This window comes from Cetorhinus maximus, chromosome 10 (genome assembly GCF_964194155.1).
Source record: "Cetorhinus maximus chromosome 10, sCetMax3.hap1.1, whole genome shotgun sequence".
In the NCBI taxonomy this organism is placed as follows: Eukaryota; Metazoa; Chordata; class Chondrichthyes; order Lamniformes; family Cetorhinidae; genus Cetorhinus; species Cetorhinus maximus.
In genome coordinates, this window is record NC_135888.1 from 41,930,812 (window position 1) to 41,944,146 (window position 13,335).

Here is a 13,335-nt window from a genome sequence, read left to right on the forward strand (position 1 = left end):
GACTCGAAACGTTAACCGTATCCCTCTCCGCAGAGGCTGTCAGACCTGCTGAGTTTTCCAGGTTTTTTTGTTTTTGTTATAAATGAAATGGCATCGTTTTAAATAGGGTGCAGGAAGAGAGAAGCCTGGAAGTGCACAGACACGTGTTTTCAAAGAAAGGCTGGTAAAAAGGCAGACGAGATCTTTGACTTTATCAATGGAGGGATAGAGGACTAAATAAAGGAGATAAACTAAATCTTTCTAAAAGACAGCTCAGGCCCCAGCTGGAGCATTGTGGTCAGTTCTGGGCACCACATTTTAATAAGTATGTCAAGGCCTTAGAGAGGGAGCCGAGGAGATTTGCTAGAGCGGGAACAGGGGTAAAGGAGTTCAGTTACATGGCGAGACTAAAGAAGCTGGGGGGGTGTCCTCCTTACAGCAGAGAGGACTAAGAGAAGATTTGATAGAGATATTCAAAGTCCTGAAGGATTTTGATCAGGTAAATCTGGGCCTGAATTCTACCCTTGGGGTGCGCCCGAAGTCAGCAAGGTCGGAAGCGGATGTAAAACCTGCCCCCGGCCGAGATGGCGCTGTGAATGTGATCTCACGCTGGGGGGGGCCCAATTCAGACCCATCCAGCATGAAACACGACTGCTGGTTGTTTCTCCTGTGCGCGAGGGTGGGAACGCGTCGGGCACCAGGTCCAATGGGGACCCGGTGGGGTGTACAAAAACAGAAGAGGCAGCTCCCTAAAGGCTGCCAGGTGTTGTCGGGGGAGGCTGAGGGAGCTGTTTGGAAGCTATTCAAGAAGTGTCCTGAGTCATGGCCTCAGCATCTGGTGGTCATGGAAGGCAGGAGAGCGAGTCAGGTGGGCACTCTGCTGAGTGCACAGCCTCCTCCATGGAGAGAGTGGCGACTCTCATGGAGAGGCAGACTCAGGGGTTCCTGGGGTTGCACTCGGACCTGCAAGCCCTCACACAGGCACTGACCTCAGGAGGTCACTGTCAGTGTGAGGGATGGATGATGCACCCAGTCTCCCTGCTAGGTCGTCGTCCATTAATGGTGAGCAGGGAGGTGCAAACGCACCTCACGCTGGCAGACAAGCTGCCTGTCATCTCTATGGGCTTCTCTCAGGGCGCTCTGGACAAGGGCACCAGCTCCTGTGCCCCTCTGCCAGTAGCCGCTGCATCTGATGATGCTGCGACGACTGAGGTGTGCCCAGCCATGGTGCTGGATGCACCCTCCCAGGCGGAGCCTGCTCAGAGGACGACTGCCAAGGTCATCGGGGCCACCAGGACAGCAGAGTCAGCAGCTGCCTCCAGCGCCACTATCAGCGAGGCGGGGGCACCAAGATGCAGCGCTCACAGACGTAAGTTGAAGGCACCTTAAGCACAACAGGGGTGTGTCACGGGTGACATTATTTGCGTTAATTATTTTGGCTCTTGTATTAGGGATGGGCACTTTGTTTGTTCTTTGTTCGTTCATGTAAGTTAACATAAACATTTATTTGACTTAAATGGGCTGAGTTGGCTGGATGGTTTCAATAGGTGCCAGATACAGCACAGGTTTATAAAATTACGGCGTTGTGTGATGCTGACGTACTGGGTTGGCTTCTCATTTATTGATTGTTAGCAAAAGAGACACTGGCTTTGGCTTGACAAGGTGACTAGCTGAAGGTTCGCTGGATCAAATCATCCCTGGTGTCCCGGCCTCCATGAGAGTTTATGTCCTTTGCCTCGAGATCCTCACCCTGCACCTCCCCAGGCTCTTCCTCTGAGCCATCACTCGAGTCATCCTCCCTGGCCAGTGGAGCTGCCTCGCTTTCCTCAGCCTCCATTGGTCACCCCTTCCCAGAGCCAGGTTGTGCAGGGCGCAGAACATGACAACTATGAGGGAGACACACTCTGGAGGATACGGCAATGATCCCCCTGACCAGTCCAGGCATCTGAAGCATGTCTTCAGCAGCCCGATGGTCCTCTCCACCACCGCCCTTTGGAGGCATGACTCCTGTTGTATCTCTCCTCAGCCTCAGTTCTTGGGTGACTGAGTGGGGTCATCAGCCACCTCTTCATGGGATAGCCCTTGTCACCCAGGAGCCATCCATCCACTCATGCAGGAGCCATGAACAGTCTTAATACCCCTGAGTGCCGCAAGACGTTAGCATCGTGTGAGTTTCCAGGGTAACGGGCACAAACTTAGAGAATCTGTGTCCTGTGGTCACAGACGATCTGAACATTCATTGAGTGGAAACTCTTTCTGTTTATGAAAGCTCCAGGCTCACCTGCTGGTGACTTGATGGCCGCGTGTGTGCAATCTATTACACCCTGCACGTGGGGGAACCTAGCCATTGCAGTGAAGCCTCGTGCTCCCTCCGCCTGGCTTGCCTCGTCTGTCTGGAAGTGGATGAACATGGGGATGTGTCTAAAGATAGCATCAGTCACAAGGTTGACACAACTGGGTGCAGCTGATTGAGAAATGCCGCACAGATCCCCCATTGAGCCCTGAAAATTTCCGGAGACATAGAACTTGGGGGCCACTGTGACCTTCAAAGCCAATGGCATGGGGCATCCACCCACTCAGTCGAAGGTGATTTCTGGACCTATCATGTGACATATTGCTGTCACTATGTCCCTGGAGAGGGGGTGTCTGCTGCGGTACTGGACCTCGGACATCTGGAGGTAGTTGGAGCACTGCCTGAACACTCTAGCCGCTGGGTAGTGGTGTCTTCAGCATGCCCTCCCACCTTGGCCTTCCTGCTGGCCCTGCACCAACTGAGCCTGTGCCTCTCCTCTTAAAGCTCTGTCCCTGGGTTGCTGCCCACGCCCACCTGGCCTCCTCTCCCTCCTCTCCCTCCTCTCCTCCTCCTCTCCTCCTTCCTCTTCAGAGGAGGTTCCACCAGTGGAATACACTCTCCCCATTCGATGGGATGCAGAGGAGCAGCGACTTGAAAATGAAGGAACATTGTGCTGCAATACTGAGGGGACCCTTCCAGGGAAGATGAGGCCCTGAGATGCTGAAAGGCAGGCTTGATAATCAAACAAGAAGCCAAGGAACTCTGGGACAGCTCTGTACCCACACAGCAAAGGATTGGCAATGACAGAGAAAGTGCTGCTGCTCCAGGGGCCATTTATCCCACCCGTGGGTGAGGAAATGATTAAAACGTGAATTCCGCCCTCCTGTTTTGTCATTGCGTTGAACTAAAAATTGCACGGGCAATGTAAAATCGCATTCAATAGGCTTTCTAAAGACTTTAATTGGTCCTTTAATTGTCAGCCGGTGTGGCCCTGACTCCCAGACGTGTCTGCCAACCTCAATATTGCAGACGTGTGCGACGATGTCGGGACGCACGCCCAACGCGGTTTCGTGTAATTTTATGTGCATCCACCCAACCTCGAACGCAAAATTCAGGCCATGGAGAAATGTTTCCAGTGGGAGAAGGGTCATTTCCGGGGGCACAGATCGAATATAACTTGCAAAAGAACCAGAGGGGCCATGAGGATAATATTTTTTACACAACGACTTGTCATGATTTGGACCGCGCTGTCTGAGAGAATGATGGCAGCAGATTCAATAACAACTTTCAAAGAGGAATGGGTAAATATTTCAAAAGGAAAAAAATGCAGGACTATAGGGACGAACAGTGGGTCTAATTGGATAACTCTTTCAAAGAGACAGTACAGGAATGAAGGGCAAAATGGTCTCCTACACTTAATCATCTTGTGATTCCATGATTAATTAGCTTTGCTATTTTGTTGTAGACTATGAATCCATGAGGAAGGGAAATGGACCTGAATCTTCACCAGTGGCCAAGAAGAGGCCTGCAGGAGAGTCCCTGATAAATCCGGGCAGTAAGAGGTAACCTGCTTCCTTCAATATTTTATGCTGTGGCAGTCTTTGCTGGCAATGCCTTTGGGTCAACTCCTGTGAAGTGTATACCAAGTCCCAATGGCATAGCGTTCATCTCTTACTTTCTTTTTGCAGGTATTAGTGCCCCCCCCAAGGCATAGTACAGTTAGAAGCACAATAAAGCACCTCCTTCTCTGTCCAAACCTCAACTTTAGAAGGTCACCTTGCATTTCACAACAGCAACTTACATTTATATAGCGCCTCTAAAACATGCAACATCTCTAGCTGCTGCACAGGAGAGTTAGCGATCAAAGGTTGGCCCCAACTGCACATAAGGAGATAAGATGAACTTGATGAAAGAGGTAGGTTTTAAGGAGTTGTCTTAAAGGAGGAGAGATGGAGAAGCTTGGGAGGGAAGTCCAGAGCTTAGGGCCAAGGCAGCTGAAGACACAAATTGGAGGAGCATAGAGATCTCAGAGTTATAGGGTTGGATAGAGGTTCAGAGATACACAGGAGCGAGGCCATGGCTACTCAACCATTTTTTGTCTGATAATGCTCCTGCAAAGCATCTTGGGATGTTTCACTATTTTAAAGGTGCTATCCAAATGCAAGTTGTTGTATCCCATACTGAGCATCTTTGGGCTAGTATTGAGTGACATTACCAATTCTTTTTTATTTATTTGTTCTGGTGTAGGTGGCACTGGCAACAACAGTATTAATTGCCCATTGCTAGCTGCCCTGAGGGTACTTAGAGTTAACCCCATGGTGTGGAACTGGAGTGATCTGTAGGCCAGACCAGGCAGGTTACCTTCCCATGGAAGCTGGGCATTTGTTGAATTAGTTGGGTTTTTAATTACAGTCCTGACAGTTTTCTCATGTCATTTTGAGTTCAGTTTCACAACTTGCCAGGGAGGGATTTGAACACACAATCTTTGGGTTGTTAGTCTAGTATGTTAACCATTAAGCTACCATACTCTGATCAGCCTTGATTAGTCGGATGAGCCTTCCAATTTGTAATATAGGCCCAACCCCATTGGTAGACTGAAAAAAAGGCATTTTGGCAAAGGATCCGGTACTTTTAATGACAGCAGCCTGGGCTGGACTTTGACTCAAGCCCGAGATTTGAAAAGCCAGTCTTTAATCCACAGTGCTGCTGACTCCTCACTTTTTTTGTTGCAAAACTTGTGTCACTGACCAATGACACTTAAAAGGTTCTTCGCCATTTAAGGAATATTTTCAGGTGTCTCCTGGTTCACGGAACAGCCCAGAAGATTGCTCATGATGCCAAGTGAAGAGAAGAATGAAAGAATGTACTAAGAAAAATTAGTGATGGCAGCTGATGTTACCTTTCAGTCTATCCAAAGAGAGGGCGTCTCACATGGTGGTTTGCCTTCACAACCCTTTTCCTTAGTACCTGGCCCCTGAGGCTTTCAGCTCCTGCTAGGCTGAGAATTGCCCGTCTATATACTTTGCTAGTAGAATGGGAAAGAAAAGACTTGGTACAGGATTTTACCCTTTGGCCAGAACCCCGACATTGGGGTCAAATAGGGGTCACAATGCTGCACTATGTGGGATACAGTCACCCGCAGTGATTTTCCCCGAATTGACCAATTACTGGGCAGGGGGTGAGTTTCATCGCCCAGTTAAGGACAGCGGGTGTGCTCTCAGAGCTGGAGGGCCAATAGGAGGCTTTCCAGCACAGAAGCAGCAGAAATCCACAGTTCAGGCGAGAGAGAGAGGAGCACCTCCATTTTGAGGTGCACTCTCTCCAGCTTTCTGACCTTTTAAATTAAGAATGTCTTCAGCACCCAGGCCGCCATTGTGGAGCAGGACTCCCTTCTGCAGGCCAGCCTGTGGCTACAGCTGAAGCCAGGGCCTTTAAACTTGCCTGGAAGAGTGACCTCCTGTTTTGTCACCAGGAAGCCGCTGCCAGGTTATCTAACTCCCAGTGCCTCAAGAGGCCTTCAACTGGATCAATTGGCTCCCCAGTTTGCGGATGGGTAGCCCTGTCACCCCCTCATCCCAGCTCCAGGGCAGCATGATGCCCGCCAAATGGACTTATCCCAACAGGGCCTAAATATCCAGCCCTTGCATTTATGTAGCGCCTTTCATGACCATCAGACATCCTAAAGTGCTTTACAGCCAATGAAGTACTTTTGAAGCATAGTCACTGTTGTGATGTTGCTTTGCATACACCAAAGGTTGTATTTCCGTGTCACTGATACAAACTGAATCTTTCCTTCTCCGTTCAGAACAAAGGCTCCCACTGGAGTGAGCTTTGAGGACAACAGCCTTGATGAGAGTGGCGAGTGAAGCACCTGATTGGGCACAAAATGGATTTGCTGGGGGTGTTTATAATGAAGTGTCATTTACCATAATTTATGTTTTATATACAAAGATGGATATCAATTTTTTTTTTTTAAAATTGCTGTCTCTGCTTGTTTAAGAAACAATAATGGGACCTTTTATGTGGCTTTTTAAATTGAAGATTGAAATTAAAAAGAAACTTGTTTCACAGTATGTAGTGTACTCTTGTGTAAGTGTTAATGTTCACACAGATGGGTTGTTGTGATAGTGTTAAACGGACAATAGGAGATTGTCTGCCCATAAAATACCGCTTCTGAGGAACCTTGGCGTGTGTGTAAGGCATATGGGACACTTGCCTTTATCAATCGAGGCATAGATTACAAAAGTAGGGAGGTCATGTTGGAGTTGTATAGTTGGTGAGGCCACTACTGACCAAGCTGACCGAGTCCCAAAGGACATAGCTGCTAGACTGGGTCTGCGGAAGGTAGTGAAAGAACCAACAAGAGGGAAAAACATACTTGACCTCATCCTCACCAACCTGCCTGCTGCAGATGTATGACAGTATCGGTAGGAGTAATAACCGCACAGTCGTTGTGGAGACGACGTCCCGCCTTCACACTGAGGATACCCTCCATTGTGTTGTGTTGCACTACCACCGTGCTAAATGAGATGAATTTCGAACAGATCTAGCAACTCAAGACTGGGCAACCATGAGGCGCAGTGGACCATCAGCAGCAGTAGAATTGTACTCAAACACAATCTGTAACCTCATTGCCTGATATATCCCCCACTCTACCATTATCACCAAGCCAAGGTAGTGTCATGGGCCCAACCATCTTCAGCTGCTTCATCAATGACCTTCCTTCCATCATAAGGCCAGAAGTGGGGATGTTCGCTGATGTTTGCACAATGTTCAGCACCATTCAGGACTCCTCAGGTGCTGAGGCAGTCCATGTCAACATGCAGAAAGACCGAGACAATATCCAAGTTTGGGCTGACGAGTGGCAAGTAACATTCGCCATACCAGTGCCAACCAATGACCATCTCCAAGAAGAGAGAGTCTAACCATCGCCCCTTGTCATTCAACGGCATTACCATCACTGAATCTCCCACTGTCAACATCCTGGGGGTTACCATTGACCAGGAACTAAACTGGACTAGCCATATAAACACTGTGGCTACAAGAGCAGGAGTCCTGCGACGAGTAACTCACCTCCTGACTTCCCAAAGCCTGTCCACCATCTACAAGGCACAAGTCAAGAGTGTGATGGAATACTCTCCACATGCCTGGATGATGCAGCTCCCACAACAGTGAAGAAGCTTGACACCATCCAGGACAAAGCAGTCCGCTTGATTGGCACCAATCAACAAACATTCACTCCCTCCGCCACTGACGCACAGTAGCAGCAGTGTGTACCATCTTCAGGATGCACTGCAGGAATTCTCCAAGGCTCCTTAGACAGCGCTTTCTAAACCCACGACCACTACCATCTAGAAGGACAAGGGCAGCAGATAGATGGGAACACCACCACCTGGAAGTTCCCCTCCAAGTCACTCACCATCCTGACTTGGAAATATATCGCCGTTCCTTCACTGTCGCTGGTTCAAAATCTTGGAACTCCGTCCCTAACAGCACTGCAGGTGCACCTACAATACATGGACTGCAGCAGTTCAAGAAAGCAGCTCAGCACCCCACCTTCTCAAGGGATGGGCAATAAATGAATGTTGGTTACCACCTAGAATTTCAAATAAAGAACTTCAGATGGCTTTTGTGCAGTTTTAAGTTAACCGGTATTTACTTGGAAATCCAGGATACTTGGGCATTTTCCCTCTCGGGTCGGGTGTGCAGAGATGCGCGAATTCCCAGCTCCGCAAAATTGACGGTTAAAAATAATTGTCGCAGTTGGGATTTCCGTTCCATGTTGGGGGGGGGACATGGGGCGGTGAGTTGTGGGGTGGCAGTGGGCTGGCTGGAACAGGAGTCCCCGGAATGAATGCGGAGTGCAGGGACTGGTGGGTGTGGAAGCGGGCTGGGTGGAAGGCCTGCCTCTGAGCAGCCCTCCAGCTCTCATCCATCCCACACACTCCTCATGCCTCATCCATGCCAACCTATGCCTCCTCATGCCCCTCTACCCACCCCCATGACCCCTCATACTGTCTTTGCCCTGCAATACCACATGGTCCTTTATGGCTCCTATGCCAACTTATGTCAACCCTGGCTCCCATCCACGACCCTTTGCCCTTACCCCCCCATGCCAACTCACCTAATATCCTTTGACAGTTCCAATGAGTTTCTGCAATTTTTACGGATAGTCATGTTTAATTTTAACAATCTTTACCTCTCCCAAAGATGTCCTGGGACCATATCCAATGGGGTACCTTATCTTTCCAAAGGAGTACTCTGGCTATCCAAGCGAATTCACCAAGGTCAGACCTGCTCTTACCTGTCCTAATCTGTGCACTTCAGCTTTCACATTCCTGGCCTACCAAAACCCCACTTCAGTGGAGGCAGCTGGAGATTTAAATGCCCAGTTGCCTCTGTAAACCGCACATGTGAAAACCCCAGCACCACACTCGTCCCACCCCCGTGAAACTAGGAAGTGCCATGTTCAGGGGCATGACGTAGAATTTCTGGGCTTGTCCGCCATTATCACTATGACTGAGAGGCTGTCCATCGTTACAAAATCCTGGGCCTTGGTGTGACATAGAGAGAGAAAGACCTTCAGTTAACTCCTAAACATCTTACATATAAATTACTGACAAATGTCAAATAAACAGAAACAAATTCAGGAGAAAGAAATGGAATTCATTCAGGGTTTTATTCAAATCATTCACAGGTAAACAATTCAACTGCACCACTAATCATTTCACAAACAATTAATCTATTAAACATGGTACAAAGCATCTTAAATATATACTGAAGATCAAATTGTGACACAAATATCCATCATACAAAGTATTATGAGTATAATGTAAGATTCAAAAGGAGGGTTTTTTTTTTAGTGCACTTGTGACCTTATTTAGTTTTTAAACCATTTGCGTCCCTCCCTCCAAAATTCTTCCCCTTTCTACTGAGGGCCTTGTCTCAAACTGGCACCAACCACCCTCCTAAATGACTTCTCTCTATCTACCTTTGTGACGTGAGCATCTCTGGCAAGGCTGGCATTTGTTGCCCATCCCTAACTGCCCTTAAGAAAGTAGTGGTGAGCCCAAGTGGTGAAGATGCTCCCACAGCAATGTTCCCTGTTAGCTGCATCCCGAATGTCCCCCACTCAGGCCGCGCACAAGTCGATTCCATAAAGTTACCGCTCATGCGCGGCTGCACCAAAGAAGTTAAAGGGGTCATGCATTCCAAACAAGATTAGAGGGAACATTGTGCCACGGTGCTGTAGGGTGGGGAGTTTGAGGATTTGGACTTATCAATAATAAAGGAAGAGTAATGGATGTTCAAATCAGGATGGTGCATGATTGGGAGGGAACTTGGAAGTGATGGTTTTCCTATGCGTCTGCTGCCTTTGTCCGTTTAGGTGGTGGAGCTCGCGGGTTTGTGAGCTGCTGTTGAAGAACCTAGGAAATCTGATCATGGTGGGCCACCTGATCCGACATCCACTCACAGGCACCTTGGAGCAGGAATAAATAGTATATTACCCTGGTGCTTTTTTTATTCACTCCTCTCCAGACCTGGAACACTGAGACCAACTGCAGCATTCCCAACACTTCCAGGGCTGAGATTAGTTAATATGAGACAAATCAATGATTGTACCTGGTACAGTGGTCTTTAGAGGCTAAGTTCTATACTAGATTGGGACACGCACTTGCAACTGAGACACAGGGAACCACAGCAATTCTCAATAAATATGGAAGGAAATTCTTCATGCACTAGAGATTGTGGTGAAAAGCACTTTACAAATAGTAGCTAGAAGGTAGCGTTTTGCATTGGGCAATGAAATTCAAGGCAACAATGATGATAGTTTATTCTTGGTAAATGCACTAACCACATACAAAGTTCAGAGAGTAAGGATATGAAACACTATGTACACTTAGAAATTTAATCTCCTTGGAAAGTAAATCCCAAACACCACATGGGCAATCAGACTTCGATAAGCAGTCAATCTTCTGCAAATGTGTGTTGCAAACTCAGATCAATGCTGCAGCCTATTAATCTACATTGTTTATATTAATATTCAGTGCGATATAAAGGTACAACACCAAGACCAGGGAGCAAGTCTCAGTATCTAGATACAGAAATATTTCATACAGTGGGTCTTTCATACAGATCACAAGTGGACTGGCATTGCCAATCCTTCAGGATTTGAACATTAATCTCCTAGACACAGAATTTGGACAAATCCATGAGGAAAATCATTGGAGCATTAACAAAATGTGCATCTTTCACATTTTTTAACACTTCTGTTTATCAGTCATAGGAATATTGGGAATGAGACAAGATGACTTTTGACCATGCAGGGTTGTAAGAGGCCAGAGTTCATTCCTCCAGGAATACCAGGTGGTGGCAACCACCAACTGGACTGAACTTCAAGAATTCAATAGCCATGCCCATAAAATCTAAACTGTCTGATTATCAGAGACACAGGAAAACCGTGAAGTGTTTTAGGATGCCCTGGGGTCATGAAAGGTACTTTTTAAATGCAAATCTTTCAATTATCTCTGACATCCTCCTTACTGCAAGCTTGGCATCAACAGAAATAATTCTGATTAGGGTCTTAAATCATCAAGATTGACATATGGCTGTAAAGGGAATTCTCCTGGTTTGAGGTGGTTATGCTTGTCAACAGAACATGGAATGTAGTATTTTGGCATCCTTCATTGGAGTTAAACATTGAGAATTAATACAGCTCTCCCAGAATTAATAAAACTCTACAGGAAAGAGAAGTAAACAGCATCCAAATCATAATCTGTAATAAAACAGCTTATCAGGAACTTAATGTAACTACACAAGCAATTAATTGTAACTGTGACATTCTGGAACATTCTGACTGATAATTTATATTGTACCTTAATGTGTTTAATAGACACACAAAATGGCTGAAATCTGATGGGTAATTATATATCCCCTCTTAAGCAAATCACACTCTGTCTCCTTGATTAGGACTCTTATCCATAGGGCCAATGTAGGACTTGGTTTACTTTGGTATAGCTATACAGGTCGAGTATCTTTTATCCGTAAATCCAAAAACTGAACACATCCAAAAACTGCACTTTTTTTGAACCTCAACGACCTTTAGTGTGGGAAGTCTGTGACTCAAGCTGACACAACCTGAGCCGACACGAACCTCGCTGAGTGCGCCCGACCTTTAGCGCAGGAAGTCTAGTTGTTTGCCTGCACTGTTTACCTTGCGAATCCTCTCCTTCAAGCAGAATGGCACCACAGGTGGGAATTTATTACAGGTACCCTGTACTTATTATTCAGTGGCACAACTTACTTTTCTAGCCACTTTATTTACTTTAGACTATAGCTAGCTTAGATTTCAGCCATTGTAATGTAAGTAGGCTTAGGCCTTTACTCAGCATCTGAAAACCAAACTTTTCTGGAATCTGAAACACAATCAGCCCCACGGGTTTCCGATAAAGGATACTTGACCTTTATTAGTGTGATCAATTGATTTTGACCACTTTTTCTGTATCATTTCTGTCCAACAAATTCAACAGGGAATTCATCAAGCAGAGGAAAAGTTTGCCTTAACTTGGGTTATAGCACACATCTTTCATAATTTTGCTTTCTCTCGCATCTTAATCTGTTCAATTTGCTTCGATTTTCTCTGACTCCCACCAAACGACTAACTCTGTATTTGGACTTCCAAAGCAAAAGTGATGTTGCTCTATGAGAAAATGTTATTTCCACAAAACCTTAGCGGCCATCTTATGAGGCATCTCCACTCTGCTGGAGACCACACCTGTACAAAAAACAACTTTCCCATCCATGTCACCTCTAATTTTCACATTAAATATAGATTTATTTGTAAAAAGCTTCTCCAAATGGTTTTTGGCGGCTTCAAATCAAACATATACTTCTTTGGGAGGTGCAATGTTAGGGATTCAGTAAGAGAGAGTTCAGTCACATCTTGTGAGGATGTCTTTATACAGAGCAAATTTCAGATCAGTTGAATCTTCCTCTTAAAAGTGCGCTAAGGATCTAAATATCAATTCACTATAAATTCTGTAAAATCATTACTAGGTGGAGTTGAGATTTTGAGGGAATTATATCACAGAATACAAATGTTGACCCTGTCCTCCAATCCTCCTCTTCTATGAGATGACATTATGAGAGACCTACAAGAAATGAGTCACAGTAGCAGATTTCTCATATGCAGTTTCTCAGTGAACAACAGTGCCCCTTTAAGAATGGAAGCTTCAAATGAACACAATATCCAGAACGAGATGGTGGCGATATATGCAAGAATGCTGCATTGGGTTAAAGCTTGTTAGTTTAATCTCCAGCATAAACGGACCCATGAGTGGAGATAATCTCCTAGTCAGTGCTGGTGCTCCAAATCTATCTTAATGTCGTGGCAACATTTCGATATGCCAGTTTGATCTCCTCTTCGTTGGGGCAGGTACTCGTGAACTCTTCATGTTTCTCGGCATTGTTTAGGTATCTACACAGGCCTGTAAGTTGCTTCGGGATTGTAAAGTTCCGATAATGCTTGCACACAACCTGTTAAGAAATCAGATACACTCAAGTTAGCCCCTGCACTTGGCTATGACCATGATCTCCAACCTCCCAATCTATGTCAGATAGTATATTCCCTCCCACTTTTTTAATATTTGTCTGATCACAGGAGAGATGAAGAGGCTCAATGATAAAATTACATAGAACCTACAGACCAGGAACAGACCATACAGCCCCATAGGTTTATGTCCGTGTTTATGCTTCACACGAGCTTCGCCCACTCTTCCTCAACTGCCCCTCAACTTAGGAACCAGCCCCAGTTCAGCATAAAACTTTTTTCAAAACAAGTCATGTGGGCACAGATACAAATGGTAAATGAGGGATCTTCACATCAGCATATCAAACCTTCCTTAAGGTGCATAGAGTAAGGCCCAAGGTTAACCTTGCACTCAGACAACATGTATATAAACTGATCACCAGGAAGTCTGCAATGCAACACATGCCCATAAAGGTTCCTTAAAACATCACAGGCAAATGGTGATGGTTTTGCAGATCCACTGGACTGAGTCTGC

The 13,335-nt window shown here is 46.2% G+C and overlaps 2 protein-coding genes across 5 annotated transcripts in view; one reads left to right on the plus strand and one right to left on the minus strand.

Moving 5' to 3' along the window:
• The window catches only part of paxx (PAXX non-homologous end joining factor), a 43,189-nt gene extending 36,949 nt beyond the window's left edge, over window positions 1-6,240 (plus strand). For all 4 annotated transcript variants that reach the window (XM_078550339.1, XM_078550340.1, XM_078550341.1 and 1 more), the window contains 2 exons: window positions 3,738-3,834; window positions 6,078-6,240. In XM_078550339.1, the coding sequence (XP_078406465.1) occupies window positions 3,738-3,834; window positions 6,078-6,138 (158 nt within the window). In that variant the 3' untranslated portion in view covers window positions 6,139-6,240. The remainder of the gene's footprint in view (window positions 1-3,737; window positions 3,835-6,077) is intronic.
• Window positions 6,241-8,932: 2,692 nt separating this feature from the next.
• Window positions 8,933-13,335, minus strand: part of clic3 (chloride intracellular channel 3) — a 29,799-nt gene continuing 25,396 nt past the window's right edge. The window contains exon 6 of the mRNA XM_078550343.1: window positions 8,933-12,808. Coding sequence (XP_078406469.1) covers window positions 12,647-12,808 — 162 coding nt within the window. The 3' untranslated portion in view covers window positions 8,933-12,646. The remainder of the gene's footprint in view (window positions 12,809-13,335) is intronic.